The sequence below is a fragment of the Pituophis catenifer genome, unplaced genomic scaffold (genome assembly GCF_029215685.1).
Source record: "Pituophis catenifer annectens isolate HBS135680 unplaced genomic scaffold, rPitCat1.0.hap2 SCAF_5, whole genome shotgun sequence".
Classification (NCBI taxonomy): Eukaryota; Metazoa; Chordata; class Lepidosauria; order Squamata; family Colubridae; genus Pituophis; species Pituophis catenifer.
This window is the reverse complement of record NW_027256885.1, coordinates 31,890,950-31,909,301: the sequence shown is the minus strand read 5'-3', so window position 1 is coordinate 31,909,301 and position 18,352 is coordinate 31,890,950. Positions and strand designations below refer to the sequence as shown.

The window sequence follows — 18,352 nt, the reverse complement described above, 5'->3', positions numbered from 1 at the left end:
GTCTCACAATAGGTAAGGGGGGGTTGAACATGGATGGAAAATCTAACTAGTCGATCTAACTACAGTAGTGGCCAAAATCATGGAAATCTTTTGAGGAAAGTGTATTTTTGAGGTTTGATGGCTAATAACACCACTTTTTTTTTTTTTTGGAGTTTCAAGATAATCATATTCCACTGCTGGAATGGCCTGGGAATAGCCTAGACCTTAACCCAATTGAAAATATATGGAGCCAACTAAAGAAACTTGTTAGTCAGAAGTGACCCAGCAATAAAACCCAGTTAATAGAAGCAATCATTCAATCTTGGTCTCACATTATAACAGCTGCAGAACTAAAAGACTTAGTTCACTCCATGAGAAGATGTTGTAAGGCCGTAATTCATGCTAAAAGTTACCCAGCTAAGTATTAACTGACATGGTGATAATTTTTGTACATCTTGTTTTTTCTACGTGTTTCACTTTTCTTCTTAATCCTTCATAAAAGTTATTGCATTACATTCTTGATTAAATTATCTTTCCATTGATATATAATTTTATGGTACTAATAAAAAAAAGTGGTGTTATTAGCTAGTTTTAGAAAATACACTTTTCCCAAAAAGTTTCCACAATTTTGGCCACTACTGTATGTATTGTGCTCTTCTAGTGCTAAACTTATTTTACTTTCCAGCAACATGAATTCTTCCATCCAAATCAAAGAGCAAGTTGAAAAATGCATCTTCAAAACAGGCAATGCCAAGTCTCCTCATTTCTTTGCATCTTGGGGGGGTTTTAAAATCTGTCCTTGATTCTTGTCCTTGCCATATGAACCTAAATATATCTTTTTTTGCCTTTACTTAAAATGATGTGTTGGCTATCAAAATAGGTACTGTTCGAAACAAAAAAAAAAAAAAAAAAAAAAAACTATCATTCTAGATGATGCCTTTGTTTTTATCACAGTGTTTCTTCCCAATAATACATCCACTTTTATAGGATTTTGGCTCAGAATTACCAACATATTCTGGCTCTGGCGTTTGCGGTAAAAGAAATCAATGAAAACCCTCACATCTTGCCAAACATCACTCTGGGGTTCCTGATCTATAACAGTCACTTGAGTGCAAGCTCAACTTATCTTGCCTCAATGGAACTTCTCTCTACCTGGAAGAAGTTCATTCCAAACTACAAGTGTGATAGTAGAAGCAATGCAGCTGCAGTCATTGGAGGACCTGATTCCAATGTCTGCTGCCATATGGCCACCATTCTAGGTATCTACAAGGTTCCACAGGTAAAGTACTTTCTAGATTCTCCTGGGCTTTCTCAGGAGTAAATATGGAGTGTTCCCAAAATTAGTCTTACTGCGTTGATTTATAAGAGCAAATTTCAAGCTTAAAAATAATGAATATATTACCTATTTAATTTCAGTAGCTAAAATCATAGTTTTATTTTATGGTGGTGTGGAGAGAAACTTTTTTGAGAGAGAATAAATGACAGCAACTGGATTTCTTAATCCTAAATCAAATGCTGTGCTTTCCCTGATCCTTGTGTTTAACTCCTAGACAAAAATATTTTCAAGTTCCTGAAATCTCTTAATTCAGATAGTAGTTTGGTCTTTTTTTTCCATTTGATAAACAATCCAGAGACTGAACATTAATTTTCTCCCTACTGTTCACATAACAGCAGCAAAGTAATATTTAAAATATTTCATTCTATTTTGCAGTCTGCTGTCTCTCTGCGCATATTGCTTTTATGTAAGGTATTCTAGGGTTCAGTAGCTATATTAGTTTATTACTTTGTTCCATAGAACAAGTGTTGCCAGATAAGCAAATAGGTATATTCCAGTGAGCGCTAATCACACTATATTGGTTGCCTCCTGGGAATGGCAGGTTTTTTTTTTTGAGGTAGTTTTAATTAAGTATTTCTTGCATTTGCTGAAAAACCAAAAGCAAATATGTTTAGTGTATCTAAGTTATTGCTTCGTATATAAATGTGATCGCAACAAAGGTATACATAAAATTTCAGTCATGTTTTGAGAGGTGTGCATTTATACATTACCTTTGAAGCCTGAACAGGTAATGGTGACTATAATAGTTACCGAACACTGGAAAAACTCAAGAAAATATAACAGTTGAAATGTGGATTAACACGGCCACATTAGGAAATTGTAATTAATTGCCACATTAGGAAAAAAAAATTGCAGATAAAATTAAAGTAACGAGACATCAGAGACAGGCACCCCTTTTTTTAAAAAAAAATCAAATTTGGATGGATTTTATGGGTTTCCTCCGTTTCAATAATATTATAATAGTTTATAGTGCATATGTGGTAAATTTGCTTTTTATTTGCATATAAGTATATTTTCTGTTTTATTTTTCTATGCAACTTGGATTTGTGTTAATTTGTGTGCATGTGTTTGTGTGTGTATACACATCAGAGGTGGGTTTCAGCAAGTTCTGACCAGTTCTGGAGAACCGGTAGCAGAAATTTTGAGTAGTTCGGAGAACTGGTAGTAAAAATTCTGACTGGCCTCACCCCCATCTATTCTCTGCCTCCTGAGTCCCAGCTGATTGGGAGGAAATGGGGATTTTGCAGTAGCCTTCCCCTGGAGTGGGGAGGGAATGGAGATTTTACAGTATCCTTCCCCTGACGTGCCCACCAAGCCACACCCACCAAGCCACGCCCACAGAACCAGTAGTAAAAATTTTGAAACCCACCACTGATACACACATGCACAAACACACATACACACACATGCATATTAATATATTTTGCAAACCTGATCTCCTTTTCAAATCTCCTTTAGCTCATGTATGGTTCTTCTCCAGCGATGGATAACAAACGCGAGGAAGCTTTTGTTCAACAGATGTTTCCAAACTGGACCCATCAATACAATGGAATTCTTTACTTACTTCTATATTTCAGGTGGACGTGGATAGGGGTGCTTTATATCGAAGATGAGAACGGGGAAAGGCTTGTGCAGAAAGTCCTTCCTTTTTTTTCTCAGAGCGGCATTTGCTTTGATTTCATTCAAAAGTTACCCAAGCACAGCTTTTCTAGTAACACCTTTAATCTTGTAGAAAAGGGGGTGGAAACCTATAAGATCACTGAGCGGAGCAGTTACAACGTCTTATTCACACATGGAGAACTGCAGACGATGCTCGTTTTCAGAGTGCTCATCGCACTTTCAGAATATGACCGATCAACTAAGGCTGAGAGTAAAGTTTGGATCATGACAGCCCAGATGGACTTCGCCTCCCTCCCTTTTCAGAGGAATACGGGCATAGACTTCCTTCACGGTGCTCTCGCTTTGGCAGTTCACTCTGAGGAGATATCAGGATTCCAAACATTTCTTCAGACCAGGAAACCTAGCTCAGAAAAAGAGGATGGCTTTTTCCAGCTATTTTGGGAAAGCGTGTTTGGATGCTCCTTGTCTAACCGAAACTCAAGGGACAGACCCGAGAGGACCTGCACTGGAGAGGAGAAACTGAACACTCTCTCTGAGTCTATTTTTGAAACGAGGATGACTGCTCACAGCTATAGTATCTACAATGCCGTCCATACTGTGGCACACGCCCTGCACTTAATACATGGGATGAATTCCAAACAACACACATTGTCAAAAGAGCAGAAGCTTCTCAATCAACATTCATGGCAGGTAAAACCCAAGGGAAAATAGGTACATGTAACAAGTTTGAAATTATTTAGGAAATAAGGTATTAGATTGGATGAAGGTCTTTCTTCCTTTCTATTTGCCCCACAGCCTTTCATTTCTTATGTCAAATGGATGAGATACAATCAGAGGTGGTATTCATCAGGTTCTGATCAGTTCTGGAGAACCAGTAGCGGAAATTTTGAGTAGTTTGGAGAATCGGTAAATACCACCTCTGACTGGCCCTGCCCCCATCTATTCTCTGCCTCCTGTGTCCCAGCTGATCAGGAGGAAATGGGAATTTTGCAGTAACCTTCTCTTGGAGTGGGGAGGGAATGGAGATTTTACAGTATCCTTCCCCTGGAGTGGGGTGGGAATGGAGATTTTATAGTATCCCTCCTCTGCCATGCCCACCAAGCCACACCCACTAAGCCACATCCACAGAACCAGTAGTAAAAAAAAATTGAATCCCACCACTGGAAACAACTGAGTACAAAGAACCATTCATTCCAGCTCTCAGATTCTTCTTACATTAACTGATTATTAGAATGCTTATTATGATGTCTACTTTAATCATTTAGCAAACATTAAACAATTGCAGCCCTAAGGGATGCCATGGTGGCTTGGTTTCCTTCATGAACTGTTAGGATCAAGACAGATGACCTGTTTCTTTGGACTTGATGTTATTGAAGGAAGGCTAGAGCTGAATTGCAATCTTAAACAAATCAAAGAGAAGAGTCTTCTATTTTTGCCTGTACAAAGAAGTATTAGCCTTTTCCTGTTATTATTAATAAAAATAATAGGAGCTGTTCACAGCAAATAAACAGATTAAAAACAAGAAAATAGTAAAAAGAAATATACATTATCATCACAGGGATAGATTCTAACCAGCAGAGTAGATCCTAAAGCAATAAGGAAGGAATTTTTAATTTTTGATATTTTGCCTCAGGCATCCAACTACAATTAAATAATTAACAAATAAGATATGAACAGCAATGAATATTACAAGAAATGGGACATGAAATGAAAACAACACAAATAAAATATATTATATTATAATGCCTTGGTAAGGCCAGACTCGGAATACTGCATTCAGTTTTGGTCACCCCGATGTAAAAAAGATGTTGAGACTCTAGAAAGAGCGCAGAGAAGAGCAACAAAGATGATTAGGGGACTGGAGGCTAAAACATATGAAGAACGGTTGCAGGAACTGGGTATGTCTATTTAATGAAAATAAGGACTAGGGGACACATGATTGGAATATTGCAATGTTCCAATATCTGAGGGGCTGCTACAAAGAAGAGGGAGTCAAGATATTCTCCAAAGCACCTGAGGGCAGGACAAGAAGCAATGGGTGGAAATTAATCAAGGAGAGAAGCAACCTAGAACTAAGGAGAAATTTCCTGACAGTTAGAACAATTAATAAGTGGAACAACTTGCCTCCAGAAGTTGTGAATGCTCCAACACTGGAAGTTTTTAAGAAGATGTTGAATAAACATTTGTCTGAAGTGGTGTACGGTTTCCTGCCTAAGCAGGGGTTTGGACTAGAAGACTCCAAGGTCCCTTCCAACTCCGATATTCTATTCTATTCTATTCTGTTCTGTTCTGTTCTGTTCTAAAATTAATTTGTATCACAATATATTCACAACAGCTAAAATAATCTTTTACAAGTATACAAACTTCAACCTATCTACCATATAGCTTTACTAAACAATTTATACTGAAACAGCCCTATCAACATTCTTGGCATATGTTTATCACCCTTCCGCCAAATGGTGTGGTTTGTTGAATAAACAAGGTTTCAAATCTTTCTTGTATACTTTTCAAATTCTTATGTATCTAAGGATATGTGGACCCAAAATAACTACATAATTTATCCAAGCTAAAATTTTACTTCTTTATGGATGCTCTTTAGGAAGAAGTAGTCTTTTATATATGAAGGCAAGTTGTTCCATGGGACAGGTGATGCCACTGAGAAGAATTTGCTACAAGATCCCAATAGATTCAACTCCTCAGCAAGGCTTGTCTCCCAGATCTTCCTAGGATGGGAATGAGGACACTTGAGATTTTTTTTAGGATTCAGAAAAGTTATAAGTTGTATCTCATTGCATGGATTCGGTATCTGTACCAACTTAGATATCTTTACAGTCATGGAGTTCAACAATATCATGATAGCTGTAGTAGACTATACTGTGACAAGATCAATTCAAACCTAGATTAACTCTTGAAAACCACATTCTGAAAGCTCCTCAACTGGAAAATCTGTCAGAATGACACAAAATAGATCAATAGGGGAGGTTTGGTATACTCTTTAGAAATGAGAGGCCCTGTGGTTTCGAAAAGGGCTTTTTACCCAAAGCATAAACAAAAGAAAGGACCTCTTCAATATTTTTCACAGCCTTAACAAAAGGAATAAGGGATGCGGTGGCTCAGTGACTAAGATGCTGAGCTTGTTGATCGAAAGGTCGGCAGTTCAGCGATTTGAATCCCTAGTGCCACGTAACGGGGTGAGCTCCCGTTACTTGTCCCAGCTTCTGCCAACCTAGCAGTTCGAAAGCACATAAAAAATGCATGTAGAAAAATAGGGACCACCTTTGGTGGGAAGGTAACAGAGTTCCGTGCGCCTTTGGCGTTTAGTCATGCTAGCCACATGACCACGGAGACGTCTTTGGACAGCGCTGGCTCTTCGGCTTTGAAACAGAGATGAGCATCACCCCTTAGAGTCAGGAATGACTAGCATGTATGTGTGAAGGGAACCTTTACCTTTACCTAACAAAAGGAATAGCAAATTCAGTAATGAAAGATTCAGTAAAGCTGTTATACTATTGATACCTCATACATTGTTAATAGAATAGTTTATCATCCCTGTTTGTACCTTGTATATTCTCTGTTTGTACCTCCTGCACACCTCCCTCCAATCCAATCCAATCCCATCCCATCCCATCCCATCCCATCCCATCCCATCCCATCCCATCCCATCCCATCCCATCCCATCCCATCCCATCCCATCCCATCCCATCCAATCCCTCCCTCCCTCCCTCCCTCCCTCCCTCCCTCCCTCCCTTCCTTCCTTCCTTCCTTCCTTCTTAAAAATAGCACATGCCTCTCACTTATTAAATAGTTATCCTTATGAATTTTCTCCCTTTGTATCTTAGCTACATCACTTTCTAAGAAAAGTTTCATTTAACAACAGTGCTGGAGAAAAGATTTCTTTTGACCAAAATGGTGAAAGAATAGCTGCATTTGATATTATCAACTGGAAGACGTTCCCAAACCAATCTTTTCTTAGAGTCAAAGTTGGAAAGATAGACCCGCATGTTTCATCAAATACTTCATTCATCATTGATGAGAATTGTTGCAATATTTTCAGGATCAGACTCAATAAAATTAGTGAGAGTTAAAGGTTTAAATATACTTCCTTTTATTTACAATAGGCATTCTATATTCACTGAATATTCACAGATAGAAGCGAGGAAAAGGGTGTAGGTGGCTCCTTATATATACAATGGGTGGAGCTATAAGTGGGAGTGGTGAATTATGAATACATTAAGAAGTGAAGAATAAGTTAACCCCTGATACCCCATTCATATACTATTTACATATTAGAGAATAAGGCATTTACATCTGACAAATCCCCCTCTAAATGCCGATTCGTTATACAACACCAATTACATTCAGATTCAGGACAATACAAGACATACAATTTAGATGTTAAATATTTGTGTTGCTTAGAAGGTAAAGGCTTTGTCAATATGTCAGCTAATTGTTCTGAAGTATCACAATGCACTGCTTTAATAAATCCATCCTGAGATAATTGCCTCACATGTTTAAATTTTATATCTATATGCCTGGACCTTTGTCCAATGGCATCAGATCTAGATATTTCAATGGCTGCTTTATTGTCTTCATGCATAACAAAAGGCAAAGCAGGTTTTTTCCAAACATCTGAAATTAAATCATTAAACCATACAAGGTTATTTGCAGCTTTGGATAAACAAACATATTCCGCTTCTGTCGTTGAAGTGGCTACTAGTTCTTGTTTACCAGTATACCAGTAAACTGGACAGTCATTTAAGAGAAAAATATAACCAGATGTACTTTTTCTGCATGATGTGTCTCCAGCCCAGTCCGCATCTGCATAACATGCAAGCTTTGGTTCTTTATTATCACTAGGTTCTAGTACTAAGCAAAAATCTAGTGTACTTTTCAGATATCTTAAAATTCTTTTAACAGCTTCCCAGTGATACATTGTTGGTTTGCTGACGTGTCTGGATAATAAATTGAGTGGTAAGGCGATATCTGGTCTAGTCCAATTAGATATATAAAGAAGTGAACCTATGATTGATCTATAAAACGTGTTATCCTTGAATTCAGGGGAAGATTCATCAGTATTTCTAAGAAAATCAGTTTGCATAGGAGTATCACAGGGTTTGGCATTGTTTAAATTGCATTTATTTAAAAGTTCTATAATCTTATCTCTCTGAGTAAGTTTGAATCCCCTTCTAGTCTTATTAATTTGAACACCAAGATATTTGTTCACTTTACCTAGAGATTTCAACGAGAAATGTTCATTTAACTTATTTACAAAAGTTTCTCTTCTCTCTTTGTGTTTTCCTATATATAAAATGTCATCTACATAAATCAACACAAATTCAATGTAATCATCACCCTTTTTGACAAAGAAACAGTTATCAGCAGTGGTAGCGTTGAAATCCATGGTCTTAAGTACTTTTACTAAACAATCATACCATCTTTTACCAGATTGTTTTAATCCGTATAAACTCTTGTTCAACAGCCAAATTTCATTTTTGTTGGTGTATTGACTGTGAGGTGCTCTTACGTATATTTCCTTATCTAGTTTTGCGTGTAGATACGCAGTCTGTATGTCATATTGAAATACATCAAGATTGAGTGCTGATGCTACCACTAGAGCTGTTTTGACACTCTCTGTTCTTACAGTGGGGGAATACGTGTCAGTATAGTCCTCCGGATATTTCTGTGCATAACCTTGTGCAACTAATCTAGCTTTATATAGAGTATTGCCTCCTTCTAAGTTCTTAATTTTATATATCCACCTGGTACCAATAATTGTTTTATCTTTAGGTGCAATTGCAGGTGTAAATACATTTAATCCTTGTAAACTTTCCATCTCCTTTTTCATAGCTAATTCCCATTTTTCTTTTTCTTCACGAGGGAGTTTTAACACTTCCTCATAAGTATTAGGTGTTATTGGCTCACCATCCATATGCATTATGTAATCTCTGTATTTATTTGGCATTTGATTTCTGTTGTTTCTAATGACTCTTTCAGGTTTGCTATTGTTATCATGCAAATATCTTGCTTCTTTTTTTGTTAGAGTGTCTGTCTTTATTTTGTGTTGGCTATTTGTCCAAGTTTTGGTTTTGCTTTTATATTTGTTGATATTCTGTTTTTCTATGGTTCCTTTCTCATGAGATTTTGTATCTTTACATTTATTTGGAAATATTTCATTAAGATGTAATTTAGACCAGTTGGCCTGTTCATGGAACACAGCTGTTCTGGAAACTATAAATTTGTTATTATTATCAATGAATCTGTACCCTTTGGTGCCAGTTTCATATCCCATAAATCTGAGTCTTCTGGATACGTTTTCTCCCTTTCTTCTCAACTGCTTAGGTATGTGTACGTCTGCAGTGACTCCAAATATGTGCATGTGTGCTAATTTTGGTTTCCTATTATACATTACTTCATATGGTGTCTTATTTACAATACTGGACCAGGTTCTATTTTGTGTGTAATTTGAATAATGTAAGGCTTCTGACCAAAATTGTTTGCTTAAGCCAGCATCCTCCAATGTGCATCTAATCATGGTTTGTAATGTGGAATTCTTTCTCTCTGCAATCCCGTTCTGAAACGCAGAAAATGGACTAGACGTGTAATGTAGCATTCCTCTATCCTTTAACCATTGGGAGAATTCTTTAGACATGAATTCACATCCCCTATCTGTCATAATTTGTTTTATTCTGATATTGTGTTGTGTTTCTATGCGTTTGTAAAATTCCTTAAATTTTTGAAAGGTTTCATCTTTGTGTTTTAATGTATAAACAAACCCATAACGGCTATAATCGTCTACTATTGTCAGGAAGTAACGTTTTCTATAGGTGATTGATGGAGTTAATGGGCCAACTAAGTCCATGTGTACTAAGTCAAAAATTTTGTTAGTTGATCTAGTAGATTTTCTTGGCCTGGGACTAGTTTTTAGTTTTGTAGATTTACATACTGAGCATTCCAAATAGTTTTCACAATTTTTTATTTTGACACCTTCTGCGTGTTCAGTCATTTTTTGTACTACAGGAAAACTGGCATGTCCTAACTTCCTATGTAAGATGTGAGCACACTCATCATGAATTGGTTTACCTATTTTTGGTTTTTTTTCATTGTGTGCATCTGCGTGATCATGAGATATTTTACATTCATCATTGTCACTGTTACTAATATTTTCATCATCTGCTTCAATATAATCTTCCATATTTGAATCAATGTTATGCAACCATTTTTCCTTCGTTATCAGATAAGGTAGGCCTCCTTTAATCATCACAGTGCCTATATTTATTTTATTCTTCTCCAAAGTCGCTTTTCCCTTTGAGAAAACTATATTAATGTCAGAATCTCTACTTAGTTTTATGGCACTTAGTATGTTATGAGGTATTTCAGGTATTAACAATACCCCCTCTATTTTTCCTAGACCAGGCAAGGTTACATTTCCTCTGCCTAATACTTGAACCTTTTCTTGGTTAGCTACCTTTATTACAAATTTATCTTCTGTAAATGAAGACAATATATTTTTGTTATTAGTGGTGTGATTAGTTGCTCCAGAATCAATAAGCCAATTATTGTTCTCATTTTGCTGTATTTTAGTGTTGTTTTGTTTATTTAATCCATTCAGTGAACCAGATTTTCTATCCTTTGAATTATCTCTGCCCCCTCTATTCTCTTTGTAATTTGGTGGGCTTCTATATCTATGTCTATCTATGGAAGACTGTCTATAATTGTATTTGTTCCTATATTCTGACCTATGTCTTTCCCTTGAAATTTTGGGACAATCTCTTCTATTGTGTTCCCTGGATCCACAATTGTGACATTTAAATGTTTCATTATATTTTTCTTGGAAAGCTACTTTCCTATAAGGTTTGTGTTCTGTGTGATTGCTAGAACGATTTCTTCTTGAATTGTCTTCTGCTATCAATTTATTGGATAGACTTTCTATGGATAAATATCCTAGATTGATAGTGTCTAAATGTGACATAAAACTGTCCCATGATGAATCAAGTGAGTTGATAATAACACTTTTCATTGTTTGGTCTGAAATCACCTCCCCCCTCAAATGCAGCTCAGCTCTTATTTTGTTTAAAGATATTAAATGCTCACTTATGGAAACCCCTGGTTTCACTCTAGATGAAAAGAAATCCTTAGACATTCTTGTGGTGGTAGCCACACTATCGCTGTGAAACAAATTAAACATGCATTGAATAATTTCTGAAACAGTCAGATTAGGTTTGATGCTATGATACATTGCAGGAGACACACTAGATATTATTAAGAAAAATGCTCTATGGTGTAAACAATCTATTTTTAAAGTCCAAGGTCTTTTTGGGGGACTAGTGATAAAAAATAGTAAATTTTCCTTCATAAAGACAACCTGGAGCTGTTGATACCATTCTTGCAAATTAATGCCATCAACCCTTAGTTTTGGGAAGTCACTGGGTAAATTTCCGACATTATTTTGTCCATTACTTACGACCTGAGGTAGTCCGTGGTCTCGCAAGTGTAGAAAATTGCAAAACGGCATGGGGATGCTCGCAACGAGTCTGCGTGGTTCTCTCGCCAGTTCATGTCTTCCCGGACCGTCTGCGTAGTTTCGCGCATGCGCGTTGTCCATTTCTTCTTTGGAGTCGTCGTGGAAGGTTCTCTCCATTGCGGCTCGCTCGCTCCGCTCTGCTTCAGACGAGTCGGTCTCTGGTTCGACCTTGGGAGTTCTGACGACGGCGGCTGCTCTTCTCTTTCTTCTGGGGGCGCTGGCACCTGCCTCGGTCTGTGGTGTAGGGCGGAATCGACAAGGCTCTCTGGGTTCGGGCGTCGTCGCTCTCGAAGTCAGGATGGGAGCGGGCAGGTCCTGAGGCATCGGCTTGCTCGCTCGCTTCTTCGGTGGCTCTTTGGTAATTTTTAGTTTTGGCCCAAATGCAGCAAAAAGTGTTTTCATTGCTGATTTTATTTGAGATTTTGTTGAGTCATCTTCACTTTCTGATTCTGATTCTTCTGAGGAGTTCGAATCTTCTTTTTCATTTTCGTTGTCTGATAACGTTTTTCGCGCCAGAAATTTTGAATTGAGCATTTTGATTGGCTCTGCTTCGCTCACCTTGGAGGCCTGTTGAAACCAAGATGGCTGCCATTCAAAATTTCGCGCGGGATCACTGTTTTTCTTCTTCGTAATGACTTTCTCTGCAGTCATATCACTCACTGTTTTTGGGTCTTTAGACTTCTCATTAGTGATGTTTTTCTCTCTCGCTGCTCCGCTGTTCTTCAGCATTTCTTGGAGGTTCGCGATGAGGCTTTCATCATTCTTCTGGCTTTTTAATAGTTTTAATATCTCTGACCTGAGTTCGTTATTCTCTATTTCGATTTCCTCCTGGTCATCATTTTCGTCTATTATTTCTTCGTCTTCAGTGGTGTATTCTTCGGATTCTCTCGAAATTGCGTTTGTGGATTCGTTGATTATTTCTTGTTCTGTTTCCATTTCTTTGCTGTAGGCCCTGGTGTTGGGCCTATCTTTCTTAGACATTTTTAAAGTTTTTTTATTGAGTCAATTAACCATCCTCTGCTACCAGCTTGTTGCAATATTTTCAGGATCAGACTCAATAAAATTAGTGAGAGTTAAAGGTTTAAATATACTTCCTTTTATTTACAATAGGCATTCTATATTCACTGAATATTCACAGATAGAAGCGAGGAAAAGGGTGTAGGTGGCTCCTTATATATACAATGGGTGGAGCTATAAGTGGGAGTGGTGAATTATGAATACATTAAGAAGTGAAGAATAAGTTAACCCCTGATACCCCATTCATATACTATTTACATATTAGAGAATAAGGCATTTACATCTGACAAGAATAATATTGTGTGGCCTAGCAGGTTCAATCAGGTATGGGTCAATGAATTTGTTTTGGGTTTCCAGGTCTTTTCGTCAAAGAAAAAAAAACCTGGTTTACTCACAGCCAATCCTAAAATGAAGGAGAGTGAGTTATGGTGTGGATGATGTTGTGACAGAAATTTCATCTCAAATTAAGTCTTATATTGTTCAGACCAAAAAGTTCTTTTCTCTACTTTAAATATTTATACTAACTGTATGTATAAAACCCATTGACATGAACATCATTCTACCATCAGTTTTTCTTCTGCTGTTACTCTACATTTTCTTTGACAAAATTCTCATATATCAAAGTAAGTCAACCACTTAGTATGCATTTCTCTTCTATCAAATGCTTCCTGTGCTGAGAGCTACAAAGGCATTTTAAACCACAGCCTAGAGTTTATATTCCTTCTGTATTTTCAGTAAATCTAACAAACTTATTTTTAATATTCACATTAAGGTAAAGGTTCCCCTCACACATATGTGCTAGTCGTTCCTGACTCTAGGGGGCTGTGCTCATCTCCATTTCAAAGCCAAAGAGCTAGCACTGTCCAAAGATGTCTCCGTGGTCATGTGGCCAGCATGACTAAATGCCAAAGGCACACGGAACGCTGTTACCTTCCCACCAAAGGTGGTCCATATTTTTCTACTTGCATTTTTACATGCTTTCAAACTACTAGGTTGGCAGAAGCTGGGACAAGTAATGGGAGCTCACCCCGTTACGCGGCACTAGGGATTTGAACTGCTGACCTTTTGATTGACACACTCAGCATCTTAGCCACTGAGCCACCATGTCCCATAATATTCACATTAACCCTGTGCCACCCAAATCTTAAATTATGCCCTTCTAACTACAAATTTCTCTGTAACAGCCTTCCTTTCATCCAGACCAAACAGCACATACACATTCAAATCAGGTCAGTCCATCCTTCATCTTTCTTTTGCATCTTGTCACACCTTATATTTAACTAGTCACTTTTTCCCTGCAACATGAATTGAGATATAGCTATCATTGTTTTTGTTTTATTTTATCTTTAGACATGCCCTGTTTCAATATGCAATGATAACTGCTTTAAAGGATTTAGTAAGAGAAAAAAAGAAGGGCTGCCATTTTGCTGCTATGATTGCTTTCCTTGTCCAAAAGGGAAGATTTCAAATCAGGAGGGTAAGATACCTAATGCATTGATGGGTCAAAAATATTTGTTGTGTAGGACTGAGATAGATACAGATACAAATACAAATATGAGAACCAATTTGTTATAGTGGATAAGGCACCAGGCTAAAATCTAGGAGACCATGAGTTTTAGTCCCACCCTATGATATGAAATCAGCTATGTGACATTGACTCTCTGGTCTTGGGAAGAAGGCAATGACAAACCAGTCTTTACTACTCCACCAAAAGTCAACACTGTCTTGAAAACTAAGTTTTGTTTTCTGGTTATTGACCACAAATATTCTCTCTCTGTGTGTGTCTCTGTCTCTGTCCCTTCCCCCCCCCTCCCCCTCTCTCTCCCCCCCTCTCTCTCTGTCTCTGTCTCTTTGTCTTTGTCTCTGTCTCTGTCTCTGTCTCTGTCTCTGTCTCTGTCTCTGTCTCTGTCTCTGTCTCTGTTTCTCTCTTTCTCTCTCTCTCTCTCTCTCTCTCTCTCACACACACACAAACACACACACAGATGCACACACACACACACACACACACACACACACATATTGATAGATATATATAAGGTGCAAAGCTGACCTTATATTTTAACAGTTGTTCAGTTAAATCATGATGGTAGCATCTGCAGATGAAGATATAGTCCTGTATTATTTATTTATTTATTTATTTATTTATTTATTTATTTATTTATTTATTTATTTATTTATTTATTTATTTGTTTGTTTGTTTGTTTGCTTGCTTGCTTGCTTGCTTGCTTGCTTGCTTATTTATTTATTTATTTATTTATTTATTTATTTATTTATTTATTTATTTATTTATTATTGGTGGTTATTTGCCATGGCGACTCGAGGCGGCTTACAGAATATAAAACCTCATTTAAAACAATAAAACTAATAAAAAAGAATCAAATAAATTAATATAATAAAATCACCCCCCACTTCCCGCCCTAGTGGCAGCAGGTCACATGACCCATTTAATGGGCTCCATCCCACTCTGGGTTCTCCAGGCCCGCTGGCAGAAACAAGTCTTCAGTGCCTTCTGGAAGAGTATTAGAGTGGGGGGCATTCTAATCTCTGGGGGAATGATGTTCCAGAGAGAGGGAGCCACCATGGAGAAGGCCCTTCTTCTGTGTCCCACCAGGTGTATCTCTCTTGGGGATGGGACCCACAGCATTCCCTGCCTCCCCGCTCTAATGGGTCAGGTACAGGGGTGAAATTCAGCAGGTTCTGACAGGTTCTGGAGAACCAGTAGCGGAAATTTTGAGTAGTTCAGAGAACCAGTAGCAGAAATTTTGAGTAGTTTGGAGAATTGACAAATACCACCTCTGGCTGGCCCCAGAGAGGGGTGGGAATGGAGATTTTGCAATATCCTTCCCCCAGGAGTGGGGACGGAATGGGGATTTTGCAGTATCCTTGCAAAATCCTGCCATGCCCACCAAGCCACACCCACCAAGTCATGCCCACAAAACCGATAGTAAAAAAAAAATGAATTTCACCACTGGTCAGGTAGATGTGATCAGCAAGAGACGGTCCCTTAGATAATCTCTGATATGCATTGTTTTGTGTATATTGTTAAAACTATAAGAAACCAGATTACACATATAACATGAGTCAAATGCATTACATATAAAATAGACAGAGCAAAATACCAAGAATGTGCTTTTAAAAAATCATAATTTCTCCCTTCTCTGGGCCTTTCAGATATATGGTAGTGACTTATACAATGGGGTTACTAAACATTCCAATTTGTAAAGCAATACTTCCCCGCCACATAATTCAGTGATGGAAAAGACTAAAGTTGTCTCTTTTAGATGTATCTTAATTGATTTTTTTAGGGCTTTGGCAATATTACATATTGATACTAGACATGAATTCTCTTTCAGACATGGATGATTGCATTCAGTGCCCAGAAGGACAATTTCCAAATCATGGACAGGATGGATGTCTTCTGAAAGAAATTATATATTTGTCACACAGAGAATCTTTAGGGATTAGTTTAACCGTTCTTGCACTTTCATTTTTTTTTATCACAGCATTGGTGCTTGGAATTTTCATAAAGTACCAAGATACTCCCATTGTCAAACCCAACAACAGGAATCTTACTTATACTCTCCTTGTTTCTCTCCTGCTCTCATTCCTTTGTGCTTTACTGTTCATTGGCCAGCCTGAGAAGGTGTTGTGTCTTATTCGACAAAGTGCTTTTGGCATCATCTTTACGATAGCTGTGTCATGTGTCTTGGCTAAAACTGTAATTGTGATTCTCGCTTTTAAAGCCACCAAGCCAAATTCCAAAATGAGGAAGTGGGTTGGAAAACCCCTGGCCAACTCCATTGTTTTTTCCTGCTCTTTTCTTCAAATAATTATTTGTATAACATGGTTGGCTGTCGCTCCTCCGTTCCCAGATCTTGACGTGCATTCTTTGCCTGCAGAAATTTTATTAGAATGTAACGAAGGCTCAAATGTCATGTTTTACTGTGTCCTCAGCTTTATGGGTTTCTTGGCTATCGTGAGCTTCATAGCAGCTTTTCTAGCCAGGACACTGCCTGATACTTTTAATGAAGCCAAGTTTATCACCTTCAGCATGCTAATATTCTGTGTTGTTTGGTTGTCTTTTTTCCCAGCTTATTTTAGTACTAAGGGAAAATATATGGTGGCTGTAGAGATCTTCTCCATCCTGGCCGCCAGTGCTGGCTTACTGAGTTGTATTTTTTTTCCAAAAATTTATATCATTCTAGTGAAACCTGAATTAAATAATAGGGAACTGCTCAGAATAAAGCACTAAAGATTTTTGATATTTATGGCATTCAGCTAACAAATTTAAAAACCATATAAATTCTAAACAATGAATGGAACGAACCATTTTCAGCTTTTCCTTTAGCTTCAAGGAGCTATTGGTGTTAATTTATCTAGCCTAAATGCCATTTCCAGCAGTTAGCTCTATAAAAGAACATTTTAAATTAATACAAAATGAGATTTCTGAACTAGATTCACCTCTTTTCAGTACCTAGCCTTAGAGTATTTAGAGATCAGGCATGCAATGGTGGGAGGATGTAATTGTACATAGGTAAATTTCCTATGCAAGTCTGGATTTAAATTTCCAGATCATATGAACAGCTTTATTCTGAGTCAAGTGATGGTGCTTATTTTGATTTTGTAGATTTACCAGCTAAATACACGAAGAACAGAGAAGAAAAGATGTATGTGCTTGGTCCTATTATCTATGAGGATTTAAATAGTCACACAGATCAAATTTTAGGAAGCCAATGGGCTGTACTCCAGGAAACTTTTGATAAGATTGCAGCTTCAATATCCGTTTCCAGTGTCCATTTTTTTTCCTATTGTGGTTTATTTATTTATTTATTTGTTTCCATTTCTATACCGCCCTTCTCCAAATAGGACTCGGGGCGGTGAACAGCCAAAGTAAAAAACAGAACATACAAAATTTAAAAACAGTTTAAAATAATTAAATATTTTGGCTGTAAATTAAAACAACCCAATTTAAAATCAATTTAAAATTTAACTCAAGCCAGCCCAGCTAGTTGAAATAAATGATAAATAAATGGTTGATGATTGGCTGACTTCATCCATCCATCCATCCATCCATCCCACTCAGTAAATGATTTATTTTGCCTGATTAAAATGTGATACTCAATTAACAATCCTATGTTTATTTATTTTGACCAGGAGTCAGCAAACTGCGGCTCTGGAGCCGCATGTGGCTCTTTCACCCCTCTGTTGTGGCTCCCTGTCACTAAAAATGTGCGTCACAACCGCCAATGTGTGATACCTGCTGGCACGCAATTTATTGAGCTTTTCAACCCCGGGTAGGCCAAACATGGATAAACCCAAGAAAGGAAAAGTTTCAGAAGAAAACGGAACATTTAATTCAACTACATATGCTAGTTTTGTGGCCGCTCAAGAAATAGTCAGGCACGGGAAGGGTTTTGTGGCTCCTGGTGTTTTCTTTTCTGTGGGAAACGAGTCCAAATGGCTCTTTGAGTGTGTAAGTTTGCAGACCCCTGATTTAGACTAATAGTGTTTCAATACCAGTTGGTTCTAAGTGACAGCTAGGTAAGGTTCCCCTTGCACATATGTGCTAGTCGTTCCTGACTCTAGGGGGCGGTGCTCATCTCTGTTTCAAAGCCAAAGAGCCAGCACTGTCCGAAGACGTCTCCATGGTCATGTGGCTGGCATGACTAAATGCCAAAGGCGCACAGAATGCTGTTACCTTCCCACCAAATGTGGTCCCTATTTTTCTACTTGCTTTTTTTTACATGCTTTTGAACTGCTAGGTTGGCAGAAGCTGGGACAAGTAACGGGAGCTCACCCCATTACACAGCACTAGGGATTTGAACCACTGAACTGCCGACTTTTCAATTGACAAGCTCAGCATCTTAGTCACTGAGCCA

At 37.8% G+C, this 18,352-nt stretch overlaps 1 protein-coding gene across 1 annotated transcript; it reads left to right on the top strand.

Moving 5' to 3' along the window:
- Positions 1 to 1,114: 1,114 nt before the first annotated feature.
- LOC139317641 (vomeronasal type-2 receptor 26-like) lies at positions 1,115 to 16,725 on the top strand. The gene is made up of 4 exons (XM_070944726.1): positions 1,115 to 1,258; positions 2,774 to 3,625; positions 13,824 to 13,950; positions 15,827 to 16,725. The coding sequence occupies exons 1-4, from the start codon at positions 1,115 to 1,117 to the stop codon at positions 16,723 to 16,725; spliced, it is 2,022 nt and encodes a 673-aa protein (XP_070800827.1).
- The last annotated feature ends 1,627 nt before the right edge of the window (positions 16,726 to 18,352 follow it).

Coding starts and splice junctions, on each gene's coding strand:
- LOC139317641 (XM_070944726.1), top strand. CDS start 1,115: ATGGAACTTCTCTCTACCTGGAAGAAGTTCATTCCAAACTACAAGTGT. Junction 1,259..2,773: donor GTATCTACAAGGTTCCACAG/GTAAAGTACTTT, acceptor AATCTCCTTTAG/CTCATGTATGGTTCTTCTCC. Junction 13,951..15,826: donor GAAGATTTCAAATCAGGAGG/GTAAGATACCTA, acceptor ATTCTCTTTCAG/ACATGGATGATTGCATTCAG.